General features: G+C 34.2%; 1 protein-coding gene across 2 annotated transcripts in view; it reads left to right on the top strand.

Moving 5' to 3' along the window:
- LOC140435499 (cilia- and flagella-associated protein 251-like) overlaps positions 1–14,909 on the top strand; it is a 38,682-nt gene that overhangs the window by 12,335 nt on the left and 11,438 nt on the right. For both annotated transcript variants that reach the window (XR_011950167.1, XM_072524234.1), the window contains exons 8-16: positions 290–430; positions 1,183–1,291; positions 3,866–4,008; positions 4,982–5,133; positions 8,164–8,348; positions 8,399–8,525; positions 8,583–8,684; positions 9,696–9,818; positions 13,574–13,665. Coding sequence is in view for 1 of the 2 variants with exons in the window: in XM_072524234.1 (XP_072380335.1) it covers positions 290–430; positions 1,183–1,291; positions 3,866–4,008; positions 4,982–5,133; positions 8,164–8,348; positions 8,399–8,525; positions 8,583–8,684; positions 9,696–9,818; positions 13,574–13,665 (1,174 nt within the window). In the remaining variant the exon portion in view is untranslated. The remainder of the gene's footprint in view (positions 1–289; positions 431–1,182; positions 1,292–3,865; positions 4,009–4,981; positions 5,134–8,163; positions 8,349–8,398; positions 8,526–8,582; positions 8,685–9,695; positions 9,819–13,573; positions 13,666–14,909) is intronic.

Below are 14,909 nucleotides of genomic sequence, written 5' to 3' on the forward strand. Positions count from 1 at the left end.
GTTTGTTGTCAGAAACCCAAGTTTCTCCCAAGTGTTGTCATCCTTAGTTTCTACTCAGTCGTCTTAAAAAATTATCGACCTGAGCAAAAATGCCCATACATCCCGGCAAGGTCTCACGATTCTCGGAACTGAACTTTTTAATTGTTTTAAACATCTCAAATTCTCGGCTTATCTGTTTTGCGTATATTTGGAAGAGGTCTGTTTTAATTTCTTCACTTGTATGGTTTATTCTTTACTTGTATAGACATTTTATCAATAAAGTAAAATTTATTAATATTATATTTTCCAGCACCTTCCAAAGAGGACGGCGGAATTTTTAATTGCGATTTTAACGATATGGCTGAAGAACTAGAACTTCTATTCGAACAAGATTTACCAACAGATGCCTCCACGAAAAGGGAACCATTTATTGTCAGAGACTTTTTTGTCGGTAAATCTATATTACTGCTTTTTTATTTTAAAATCCCTGAATGTATAAAGAGTCATTTACAGTATGCTTTAGGATTTTACAATTTGTTAAGTGAGAAATTGTTAATATTAGTAATAGCAATATTATGTAAAGCATAAAAATAGCGGTGTACCAACATATGGAAAGATCCCTCTAAAGTAACTAAGAACAGATAAATCACTATAGTTGCGAGTGATTTAAATGCAAAAGTCAGCAAGGGGAGAGTTGGAAAAATAATGTAGACCAGTGGTGACTACAGAACCGCAATTAAAGAGAGACATTAATCCCAAGTAGGTAATATACACGCAAAAGAAGAATAAAACTAAGGAAGTATTTACTTAACAAAGATGTAGCACATCAAACGTTGGACAATGTTTGAGGCGCACAAAATAAATGAGGACACGTTGTTCAGAATCGGAAGAGATGTAGGCGTGGTTCTCTTTATCATTTTTACGAGCACAGAAACAAAAGATACAATGAGGAGAAGAAAAATTAGGGAGATGACAGCTACTAGGGCTAAACCAGAAATATGGAATAAACAATAAAAAGAAAAACCATTAATAATTCGCGAAAAAGGACACAAAACAAGTTGTTAAAATTTGCAAAAAGTGGCCTTTCTTTGTCGTTTTTGTGAGCGACAAAATCTCCGAACATATGCGAAAATAGATGCATTCTATTTTCGGATATGTTATTGTATAAATTTATTTCTATGAACTTATATTTTTATTTTTTAGCAACTTCACAATCAAATATATATGCTATAGATGTAATAAAACATACTTGTACTCCCCTATTTCACACTGCTGGAGGATATGTAACAGCTATAGAAGTTCACGAAGAATCGTAAGTTAAAGTTTTTGTTAGTTTGTCAAATAAACCAGAGGAGAATGGATACTATTTTTTTAACTGACCATGAGTTTCTGAAATAAAAACATATGACATTAAATTATGTGTATGTGCATGTATGTGTGTGTCTTTTGAGGAAAGGTGGCAAACATAGAATCTTTTTGTGCAGAACATTGTTATAAACATGAATCAGGAAAGTAGAAATCCGAATCTATTCACGAAACCAAAATTCAGATTTTTGCTTTAATATGTGCCTTCTATAAATTGCAAGGCAAAACAGACGATGCTCAAAGATATAAGAGAGATATGGAGATTCTAAAAGTTGCATTCTACGACATATCTTCTCATCCCTCTAAGCAAAAATCTTTGACGAATTGGTTTCTTGTACTCATAAAGACTAAACTGGTACAGAACTGTAATTATATTTTCTTTTGTTATAAAGATGTTTAAATTTTATACACATTGCTCAATACTTGCTCCAATTTTATACACAGTTTACAACAGTGACATTCCCCGCCCACAGCAAGGATCAGAGTCTTTCCTCATATTCGCTGATGATACGGCCATCCTTACCTCGGGCTCTCACAGGGAGCGTGGACAGCAACGGTCTGTATTCGAACGGTCGCAACATTACCTTGACAGAGTAATAAAATGGTGCAACAAATGGAGAGTGACCATAAATCCCTCCAAAACCCAAGCAATACTTTTTAAATCTACATATTGTCGCGATGTCCGGGGCCGGATATCACTTTTGGGAGAAGACCTCATCTTCAGAACCTCAGTTCTCTACTTGGGAGTTCGCTTTACAAGGACTCTCAACTGGAAGGCTGACGTTGAGGAAACCTTAGATAGGATGAGGCAGAGGTTTAACCTCCTGAAAGTGCTGTCCGGCAAACTGGGCGGGACATCTTCTAAAACTTTGTTACATACATATAAAACTTTCGTCAGACCGATAGTCGAATACAAGGCATGCGTCCATATCTCCCTCAAGACACACCAACTCAACCAAACCCCCTATATTCATTCCTCGGATAATTTTTCTCCGGGTGTTCTTCTAATATACTGATTGTCTTTCAGAATTTGAGAGATCGGTCTTTTTTTTAATCTTCTTCTGCCTTTAGGACCATTGTGTAGAACTTTATCTGCTCCATCCGCCGTTGATCTTTGTATGTAACCATAGACAAGCGACGGCTTGTCTATGGTTACATGGAAGTCATATTTACATGGTTATGGAAGTCTTGTTTTATGATCATTTAACATTAGCTTTGAAAATTTGTACCTATTCTATTATCGCTACAATATCCTCTTGAGACCTGACTTGATATTTTTTGTTTTTTGCTGGTTAAATAATAGAATTTGTATGATTTTTAGTATAAAAAAACATAAATTTCTCTAAATTTTTGTTTTTTTGTTAAATGTGAAAAAAAAAACATGTCCATTCAAAAGGACATCCGGATCGCATCAATACATTGGACTATTTTTATTTTTCCATCAGATCTTACATTTTGCTCAGAAGAACCACGACCTAATCGACTTATCACCTTATTCGATGTTACATGAACTGCTTTGGGTATTCTGGATCTCATTATTGTACCAGTTAAAAAATATTTTTGTTTAACATGTACTCAAGTAAAGATAAGGTGGTAAAATATCTATCAGTGAATTCCAGTAAAGGCTACATGCCGAGGGACAAAACACCCATTTTGTTCCATGTATTTCGGTTCTCATGCCTTTTTTTTCATTTATTGAGTGACAGGTTATCTAATTCATTTTCGGATGTTATTTCTATGTCTTGTTCGTCATCTGTACGTTGAGCCAAATCTGATTGCTGAGGCTGATACAATTCTTCATTTGGATCAAATCCGTCATCAGAGTTTTCAGAATTTGAAACGTCTATATATATCCGAATTTTCCAGACATTCTTTCTTTTCCAGTCTTTTGTGGTCAACTTCAGGTCTTAAATATTTTTTATTGCCAAAGACAGCTGAAACAAATAATCTAATATAATATTTATATAATTTACTGTTTTATTTGAGAATTAAAGCTACAGTTGTAGTTTTTAATTAATTTATTAACGTTTCATGCACAATAATACATAATATTTTATGTATGCCTAAGGACCTGATGTCCATAAAAATTGACATCCCCATTTTAGGTAAAAAACAAACTCAAAATGGTTTGCTAAGACAACTACATCACATAAATATATTTATAATACCATATGTTATTGGACTAAGTAACATTTCGGTTAAAAATCTAATAAAATTAGCTATTTACCATCAATTGCTTTTCTACAACTGCTTGCCATGTTTGTCACTTGCGATTAACAGGTTCACTAAGTTAAACTGTGCTCTTAGCAATACGGCGCGCTGTTGTCAGGTTCACTAGTACTGTGTAAATTTAATTCTTACAAAAAAAAAATATATATATAATACGTAAATGTCCATTTAATTGGACATCAAGTCTCAGGAGGATATACGGTAGAGTACGTTGCATCAGCGACGTAAGGATATATGTATTGTAAGAGAAATACAATTTTTTATATCATTTAATATTTTAATTTTATTCTAGAAACCATATCGTAATTGGTTATTCAACTAATAGAATACTTCTAATGGAATATGAGAAAAATATTGTCATAAGTGAATGTATACTGCCTAAATATGAAGAAGAGACCAATAGCGTTATATCGTGTATAAGATACAGTGTTAAATGTAAGTATGCATTTCTTTTTAATGCACAAAGGTAAATTACTTTTGACATACGTCCATCCATTGTTTTTCTGGAAATAGCCACTTTCATCCGTCAATATGTAATAGTGTACACATTTTTTGAAAATAACGAGATCGAGATTTTGATTGTGTCGGTGTGCAAGTATAACTTCTAAGCATATACAGTACAACAAGCGAAAAGTAGTGGGTCATCTGTGTGTATATACAAAAGAACGTTCCATGAGGGAGATAGAATAAGCTTGTTGTCATGCTTGTTACCTTGTCGCATTGTCTTATACCACAGTTGAATGTTTGGCTGAACTGCAAACATGGCGAAATTAATTACTATGCTTTCGAGCATGTCTTTATCGCTTTAAACAACTATTCTCCAGAGCATTCTGTCTCGGAGTCAGTGAAGATGCGGAGCAGGAGCACGTATTTTTTGTGTGTCCTCGTTTAAACTTACTGTACTTTTAGTCTGAAAGTAAATATCAAACAGAAAATTTGACCAGAGATCACAGTAGGAGAAATGCTTTCATCGAAAGCAGCTTGGCATGCAATCAGCACGTTTGCGATGAAAGTCCTCCAGCATTGAAAGGAGGCGAACTGAAAATAGAGACGGTTAGAACGAGAGGAGCAGTGACTTCAACAACTTGAAAGAACAGCGATAGCTAGATCCCCCCCACATGAAGTAATGCCTTACGGTATTTCCGTGGAGGAAACAGAGGTAGAAGAAGGGGACGGGTTTTGTCGGCATTGTAATATACGAGTCCGATATACCAGGTAGTACATCTAGTCCTGATTATACGTAAAAGTATTTCCAACTCAAAACACACACACACACACACACACACACACACACACACACACACACACACACACACACACACACACTGAACTATGAATAATTAGTAACGAGTTATATAGGCTATATTAACCAATTATAACTGCTTTATAATGTTGATTAATGTTTCAGCCTACCATTTAGTATGTGGAAAAACTAATGGTGAAGTTTGGATACTGGAACCAATTTTGTTAACCCCTAGAGTCGTTGAACCATTTCAAGTAACAAAGAACAAGGTTGTAAAGATTAAATTCTCTGAAAGTCCAGTTCAGTTTGCTTATTACGTAAGCCTGTTCAGATTTTTTTATTATGTATAAAAATACATGACAGCTTCGCTATAAGACAAATGTCTTGCTGTATTTTTTGACATAACAAAAGCATTCAATACGGCTTACTATTGTACCACCAAACCATATCGAATGCTTTTGTTATGTCAAAAAGTACAGCAAGACATTTCTGTCCTATAGAGAAGCTTTTATGTATTTCTGATTCTAAATCTACTAGATTGTCCAGAGTTGATCTGTTTTTGCAAAATCAACTTTGTTCGTTAATTATTCAATTATTCTCTTCTAGGAACCACAACAATCTTTTATTTATTATTTTTTCTAATAGTTTACGAACAGTGTTATTGAGTGGAATTGGTTGATATGACTCCGGATCAGTCTTTGTTTTGTTTGCTTTTAATAAGGGGAATATTATAGCCCATATAGGAGGTAAATGTATGACTGCTCCATATTTTGTTCTAGAGATTAAGTAGATAACAATGGCATTTTTTGAGAGATTTGTATGTCCTTTGATTGTAGTTATTTCTAGTAGAGGTAAAGGTCATATTAAATGTAGCCGAGAATTAATTAAACACATTATGCACATAAAGTGAAGAGCAAAAAAAAACGGGAAAATTAGGTTTTTGATATGGTCGACGCCGGGCGCCTTACATCGCCGTTATATATATATATATATATATATATATATATATATATATATATATGACGAATTCGGCCTATACTTTATGGAAGTTAATTTTGTCTAACAATAAAACACTGAAAACTTTTGTTTTGTTTAGCTAGGAAGCCAAACTCAGATACACATGAGACGGTAGAGAAATATATATAAATGCAGCGCTAAGGTCTTCGGAAGCAAAGATACAAAAAGAAATCAGATAAATAGCAAAACAAGAAAAAAGAAAAGGAGCAAAAGTAAAAATCAACTACCAGAAATTAGAAATAGGTGACAAGGTGCTGAAATAGAACGCAAAAGAATATAAACTCACAGAAATTGAAAATGCTCCAAAAAACTAGAAAAAGAAAAATGAACAGATGCAGAAACATTTACATTAATAGCAAGAGAAGAAGAGCAATCAAAAGTTTTTGAGAGGAACATTATCAGAAAAATACTGGAACCAAAGAATGACAACGAAGAAGATGCAAGACAATGGATGAATCACGAAATACAAGAATGGTTGGGTCAAGAGAACATAGTTAGAGCAATAAAAGCTCAAAGAATTAGATGATATGGACATATAATGAGAAGAGAGAAGAGCAATCCGTGAAGTATTATAACGGAATGGATACCACCAGGTAAAAGAACTAGAGGCAGATCTAAACTGAGATGGAGACAAGTGAAAGAAGACTTAAGGAGTATGGAAATATAGAAGGGACAATCAAATAGACAAAAGAATGGGACAAAGGAGTGGAAACAGCGAAGTCACACCAGAAACTGTAAAACCAAACTCAGAATGTTTTCCGAGACATGCCATTACATTTTATTTTTATTATTCACTCACACTAACATTTTCTGTTTGTTTTAAATATTTAACGTTTGGTATTCCTTTCTTCAGGTAGCTGTAGCTTCCTCTGTGGTTATTGTAAGTTGTTGCCCTGGAAACCATCAGGGTCTTCTGACTCTAATGCTACAAATTAGTCACATTGATCCTGTAGTGATCCTTTCCCAAGTTAACATACTCCTTTCCTAACTTGGTTGCACTGTACTGAAGACGACCAATAGTCAAAAATACGTATATATGGTTGCCTTCCATCGATATACCTATTTTTTTTTTGTTTTCCTGTTTTGCGAGACATGTCATTACATTTTACTTTTACTTTACTTTACTCCATCACAATTCGAGCAGGGAATTTCATACACAGCATGCAATTTTTTTAATAGAGTGGTTTTTGTTTTTAGTCTTGTAAAATTTTTTTTTCAAAAGATTGTGCCCTTTATGAGCAACCGTAATGTTATGTTTAGACAGAAGATTTGCAAGTTGTTCTGATAAACCTTTTATATAGGGGAGAGACATATAGTTTTTCTTTACCGTGTTGGTTTTATTGTTATTGTAAAATTTATGCAGTCGCGATTTGAAAGTATTGACGGTAAGGTGGTGTGCGTATGAATTAAGTGTTAGTGCAGTTTTTGCTTTTTTAATGGCCTGAGGTCTATTGATAGGATCGGATAATCGGATAGCTCTATCGGCAAGTCCGATAACTACAGATTTCTTTTGAGACAAGGGATGATGAGAGTTGAAATTCAGATATCTCGACGACCAGGTTTATTTGGTGCACCACGAAGTAGTTATAGTGCTGTTTTCTCTATGTAAAGTCAGATCCAGAAAATTAATTTGACAATTTTTTTTCAACTTCTAATGTCAAATTTAGTTTCTGGTGAAAGGTATTGAATTCATTTAGTAAAATATCCATTTTATCCTTTGGTGCTGCACTCTGCAATATTTATATATATATATATATATATATATATATATATATATATATATATATATATATATATATATATATATCTTTAAGGAATATGACCGTTTAATTTAATATAAAAAAAGTGCACTCGTAAGTGAATGGGATGATTTCGGTCAATTTGGAGATAAAAAAGACAAGAGTTGTGCTACTTTATCTATTTATTGAAGACGTTTCGCCCACTGGTCAATGAGCATCATCAGTTCATCTTTAAAAGATCTGTAGCATTAAAATGTTATTATTGCAAAGAAACATCAAAATATATTTAGTAGATTAATTTTTGATGTTTCTTCGCAAAAATAACATTTTAATGCTACAGATCTTTTAAAGATGAACTGATGATGCTCATTGAACAGTGGGCGAAACGTCTTCAATAAATAGATAAAGTAGCACAACTCTTGTCTTTTTTATCTCTAAATTGATCGAAAACACCCCATTCCCTTACGAGTGCACTTTATATATATATATATATATATATATATATATATATATATATATATATATATATATATATATATATATATTATATAAACTTCTAAGAGTGTTTCTTGTTATTATTTCTTGTTTTAGGATGATAAAAGTACCGTATGCTTATTTTCCTATAACACTGAAGACAGTAAATGGAAGTTTAGGGGAAAGATACGAGCTCATTATCAAGAGATTACCGATATAATGTTTTTACCACAGCCACCCTCAAAACTATGCACCATTGCTAAAGATCGTCATTTGGTGCAATACAATAACAATGACGTGGAGTAAGTACTACACATTTTTTTTATTACAAAAATATATTCTTATATTCTAGCACCGAAGACTTTAACATTGAAAGTACAAATAGAATAGAACAAACTGCAGTACCGATGTGTTTTATGTACTGGACTTCTGCCTCCAATTCTAAGCATACTGGATACATTATCATTGCTGATAATAAGGTACCAGATGATTTATGCTGTTTATTCTTTGACTTTTTGACTTTGACAATCTTTTAGCATAAACTAAAATTTCTGTATCCTGACACTAAGATTCCTAAATCATTAGTACTCGCTCCGGCTTTTGGATGTTTTAAAAATCAACTTATAAGGAAAATGAAGGTAAGGAATTAGTTTGTAATATTATAAAATTTCTATTAAGAATTGGAATAATAATACTGTATTGCGAATGTTTCTAACGCTGCCAGTCAGTGTTGTTAAAACCTAAATGACCTGACGACGCCCCTGTCGTCTTTTGCAAAATTTGATCCCGGCGGCAGCTTGTCGCGAAAGTAAGATAACCAATCCCGCCAGGGCTTATCAAGAAGATATCTGGCTGAAATCAACCCTCCTGTCGGAAAAGAGATTCTGTTTCAAACCGTCGAACTAACAACATGTGTTAACAATCATATATTTGTATCATTTATTTTTATTTCATTATTACAAACAATTAAGATTTTTTTTTATATTTTTACATTTACATTTACATAGAAGTATTATTAACAGTCTTCAGTTCTTTACTAAAACCACGAGAAGTCCTAATAATATTAACCAACAAGTAACCAGCAAAAATTCAAGATTCCGTTTTCCACTGGACAGTTACCTTACAAGAGTGTTATCTGGAGAATGAAGTTTCAGTAAACTCAGATTCAATTCTATAAGTAGGTATAACATCAGTTGAAAGTTGAATGCAAACGGTTATTTCTTAGTAACTTTGATGGTACTTTAGTACATTTGCAGGTAAAAACTAAAACTAAAAAGGTTTTAACAGGAAGTGATTATTTGAATGATGTCTTTGTGTAGGTTGTGTAGATAAATATTGAACTTATGGAGGAGACACTTAATTAAAGAAGTCGTGTAATAGATTATCGTTGAACCGTTTAACATTAGTATCCACTGGGAAATCTATTTCATTAATAGTCATTTTCTAAATTGATTCCATGTTATGTTTGGTGAATATTACCACTTTTGCGAAGATTTGTAGACCTAGATGGAAGCTATTATGGAAATTCGAGAGAAAGAGAACCATAAATAGGTATGGAACAGTAAGGACTGGATATTTGACGACAGCGAAGAACGTGTTTAAACTGATTATTATATGTACTAATATATCAATTTATCTATTTTTTTAAGATATTACCCAATACAAATTCAAGGTATATGATATTCTGCACTGATAGACATTTTGGTATACAGATTGTTCCTCCAGATGGAAATCCTTATAAGTATATTGGCCACCTGGGACATCCTGAGAAGGTATGTTTAAGATATATTACCATAAATTGACAAAAAAACTTTTGAAAATCTATAACTTTGACATTTTTGAGAAACAAATGCAATCTTTACATTGAAGTGTAGAGGTTTTTCTCTTTTTCAAAGAAATTATTTCTCATATAGTTTATTGATGTTTCAATCTCCACTTCGGAAATCGTTCTTAAAATACAAACATTAATAAATTAATCAAATTTTGTTTAATATATTAATCTTTGTATTTTAAGAACGATTTCCGAAGTAGAGATTGATTGTTAATAAACTTATTTTAATCTTCAATTGTGGCTTATTCCCATTAAAATAGTAATTAATATTATTAGCATTCCAAATTTAGCCATACGGCTCACACTTACTCTAAGGGGAAAATTCACTCATCCCAGATACCTAACGTATCAAAAGGATTGAGCTCTGGTGGCACTCTTTCCGTGTTATCGAGCCCTAGGTGACTTGGTATGTTGGAGTATCCCCCAAAAATTTTCGTGCACATCTGGAAGTCTCGAGGAGTACAGCTTTCTGCATGACTTTACAGCTGTTTTATATTCTCTAGGTTGTTTTTGGGAATAACACCAGTAGTAGATAGAATAATAGGTACTGTCTGGGTACTTTCCATTCTCCATTGTCGCCTGATTTGTATTTCTAGATCTTTGTACTTGGCGATCTTTTTGGTGTATTTAACAAGTTAATTATTGGTGTTGGGTATCGCCACATCAATAAGTGTTGTTTGCCTAGTAAGTTTATTAACTAGTATGAGATCCAGTCTATTATGCGCCACCGGTTGGTCTGTAAGCACAGTGCGGTCCCAATATAGCTTGTAGTTGTCATTTTCAAGCATTCTGTCAGGGACGTATTGATAATAAGGAAGATGATTGGTTTGGAGAAGTCCCAGTTTGTCAGCTAGTTCTTGGTGGAAATCTTTGTTACTGAGTCATGGCGTTCTTTATAATCAGTACCGACAAATGCCTGGCAGCCACCGGTAAGATGTTGGATGGTTTCTTGGGCTTGGCATCTATATCGGAATTTGTCATTTGGGACTTGAGGATCTTTAACAATATATTTCAGGTAATTTTTAGTTGGCATAACCTGATCCTGAATGGCAAGTAGGAAACCCTCAGTCTCGGGAAACATCTTTCCTGATGTCAACCAATAGTTCGACGCTGTATTGTCGACATATTCTTGGCTGATCTCATTGAGATGTCACCCAGCCAGAGGTTTACTCATCCAGGTGCGCATTTTTTCTTGCTGAGTCAGGTGGTTTATGAGCATTTTTTGTTCCCTCAGTTTAAGGGGTGTTGTATCATCTACTGCGCAAATTGCTCGATGTAAAGTAGATGTCTCAGCCTGTACCTAAAAATAAGTTCTTAAATTAGCAATTTGTTTATCCAATTGCTCACCTATATCCATAAGTCCTCTTCCCCCTTGATACCGCGGTAGTGTTGTCCTCTCTACTGCACTGCGTGGATAATGTTTTTGCACCTTTGTGAGAAGTGTTCTTACTTTCCGCTGAAGACCCTCTATGTCCGTTTTTGACAACTTTATAATACCAAATGACTAGCTCAGCGCGGAACAGGCGTACGTATTTAATGCCTTAAACAAATTTTTACTATTAAGATATGACGGACTTAGTTGTCTTACTCCTCGTACGAACTCCCAAGTTAGTTCGGTTTTCATTTGTTTATGGTCAATTTTCCACGCTTGTTTTACTCCGAGATATTTGTACATATTATTTTCACCCATTGCTTCGATGTTTTGGCCATCTTGCATATCGAAACCTCCGGGCTGAACCTTTCCTCTGACTATATTTAGTATACGGCACTTGTCTAGTTCAAAATGCATACTGATATTATTTAAGAAAGTGTCTACAGTTTTTAGCATATGATCTAAGTGGTTTCGAGTGGAAGCCATTAATTTCAAATCATCCATATACAACAGATGATTAAGCTTCGCCACAACAGTATTGTCATTTTTGATGCTAAAACCTGAGTCATTTTAGTTCAGTTGCTGGGATAGTGAGTTCATCGCTAAACAGAACCAAAGAGGACTCAACGAGTCCCCCTCGAAAAGGCCCCGGTTAATTGGGATATCTTCATTTTCAATGTTGTTCTTTAGCCAGAAGTTTTGAACTCTGTCTAGTCCAGGAGATTTCCAGTTATGAAGCTCTTTGATAATGTTCGAGACTTCTTCAGTGGTGAAAGGTTCATAGGGAATATTACTGTAGTGTTGACAGTTGTTCGTCGTTCCTTCAATCCATCCAGCATTGTTGTTATGAGTAGCTGGCGTCGAAAGTTGGTTTCCCCAAAACTCATGAATTTCTTCTTGGGTTGGGTGGGATTTATTTACATTTTCTACAGTGGAATTCAGTTTCCTATAGAAAGCCTTCTCTGCATGTTCAAAAAGGATATTGTCATATTTCCGGTTGTTACTCACTTTGTATCTCCTTAGGCGACCTGAATAAACGGGGAGTTTTTGTTTTAATGTGTCCAGGCAGTGTTGAGCTGTGTTGTTTTCTGGATCATGTTATGAGTGTCGTGGAGTGTTCAGAATTATTTCTCCAGCTCTTTTAACTACTTTTTGAGTTTATACTCCTTGAATATATTCCGTAATTTGTCCAATATCCCCACGCAAGAATTCAATCTTCCCCAGCAGTCGTTTTTCTCAGGGTGCAATTCTGTTTTCAGTCCTTCCGATATTAGTACCCCGTCGTGTTCTGATCTTAATGCCCATAACATTAGCAATTGCTGTTGCTGCACAGTAAATCAGCATATGCAAATATTCCAATGCATGGGCTTCCACGATATAATTGGGTAGGACTTCAGTGTTCACAATTTGTAACAGCACACCTAGTTTCTTACAAGAGTTTATTTTTGGTAACGGTGGTCTGCTAAGAGGGTTTGTCCCATTAAACTCTTGTACAGCACGTGCTATTATATTTATCTGGCTATCGTGCAACTCGTTGTTGTCCTGTTGCGTATTAACAGGTTGAGTTTCTTGTATAAGAGGCTCATGAGCCTGTTCATTAGGGATTTGATCTACAACTAGCTCTCGGTTATGAATCCCCGTTCAACTTCGCTTCTGATGGTATCGCGTCTAGTCTCTGAGAAAAGATTATTTCTTATAATTACCCGGTATTGATCTGCTATTCGCTGTTCAGATACTTGAATATCTGGGTATTTCCTACAAAATTCTGCATACAGATGTTGTCGATAGCCGATCGTTTCTCGACCGAGGTTCGTCGCCTTGTAATAGAAATGCAAAATGTTTTCGTTTATCGACATAGTCCATTTCATGCGCTGCCTCGGTCGTCCCGCTTGAGAGCGCCGGCTGATGTTCCAGCGCAGCACCTTCAGCGAGTGGAGCTCCAGTTTGGCTCACTTGTTGTTCTTCTGGTTGTGGGGTTGTAGCTGATTGTATGACAGGGGCCCGCCTCCTGCCTTATTAGTATTATTAATTAAACGTATCTTTTCCAGAACAAAATATGAATGACTCAGTAGATTGAAATGTCAGTTGCTAGTTCAGATTTTTTTCTTAGGCGGCGTAGTTACCCTACCGGACAAACAGTGTGACTTGTCGTCCTAGCCTTTTATATAAATAGGTAATTATGTATAAGTAAAATTTTGAAATTTGAAAAAAATAATTTAGGCGTTAATGGGTTAATATAATTAAAAAATGAGTAAAATTTTGATAATTAAATTCAAATATTCAGCTCTTGTCTTTTTAGATTTAACTTTTATAAAATATTTTAGATTCAAGACTTTGCTGCCTCAAACGATGGAAAGTATGTATTTACTTTTGGCGTTAATGACCACTGCGTCTTTAAATGGAGTGTGAACACAAAGTAAGTTACTCTCTCTGCTGGCACAATATATCTATTATTAGTTTTTAAAACCAACTACAGTAAAAAGCACGATTTGTACGCTGGGGTGCAAAATTAACCGGACACCCAGATTTTGTCAAAAATTGGCGCTTAAAAAAGTTTAAGATTTTTAAGATAAAAGTAAAATTTATTACAAATCAAGAATTTAATAAAGAAAAAAGAATAAAAAATTCAAAAATTTGAAAATCTGCAAAGAAATAGAACTATTTTGTTTAATTTAAAAAATTTTTTAATCAAAAAGATATTTACTAGGGTGTATTACCTCCATGTGAACTAATTACGGCTCTCATTCGATTAGACATACTTCGAATTAAGGTAGAAAATTCTTCCTGAGGGATTTGCTCTCATTCGTCACGAACTACTTGCTCCAAGTCATTAATAATGTAACGAACAAGCTTATTTCGATGTACCCCATATAACGGTTGCATCTCGAGACGATGATGTGTGTTCTAGAATGCTCATGATGTATCGACCAGTTGACAGATCGAGGCTTCATACAAGCGAAAATAGTAGTGGACTATTCCAGATTAGTCTAATACATAATAACTTAGTTGATAGATATTATCGTACTGTAAACTTATAAATAAATATATTTACATAAATTATAATCGAATAGTTAAGTCGAATATATCGTCCCACAATATTCCATGCATGCTCTATTGGACTTAAGCCTGAACTCCTTGGGGACCATCAAGAAATCCCAAGTGGAAATATTGTTGTTCGCAAAAATCAACTACAGGTTAAAAGAAAAAAAAAACGTTATCACTAATAAGGCATAAAATAAAATAAAAAAATTTTTTATCTAAAAATAAAAAAATACATAAAAATCTGAGTTTCCGATTAATTTTGCACTTTATTATATATTTCCATTACTTCGGCTCTAATCCAAAAACATAATAGCAAAATATTCGATGTGTATCATCTCAGAAATTGCGGGAAGTTTATAGAAAACATCAATAATAATGTCGCACTAACAACCAACTATCAATGATATGAAAAGATATTGGATTAACTTAGGGGACGCTATACGCTATGGTGCAATCACAGACGAAAATGACAGCTTTTCGTCAGAAGGAGATAAAATAAAATAATTACGAAATGCTGTAAAGAACTAAAGAAATTTCAGTAGAAAGATAAAAGGGACTAAAGAGAAATAATAACGAGAAACATAAGAGCTTGAACGAAGACACGAAGATGGATAGCTT

The sequence above is a fragment of the Diabrotica undecimpunctata genome, chromosome 3 (genome assembly GCF_040954645.1).
Source record: "Diabrotica undecimpunctata isolate CICGRU chromosome 3, icDiaUnde3, whole genome shotgun sequence".
Lineage (NCBI taxonomy): Eukaryota > Metazoa > Arthropoda > Insecta > Coleoptera > Chrysomelidae > Diabrotica > Diabrotica undecimpunctata.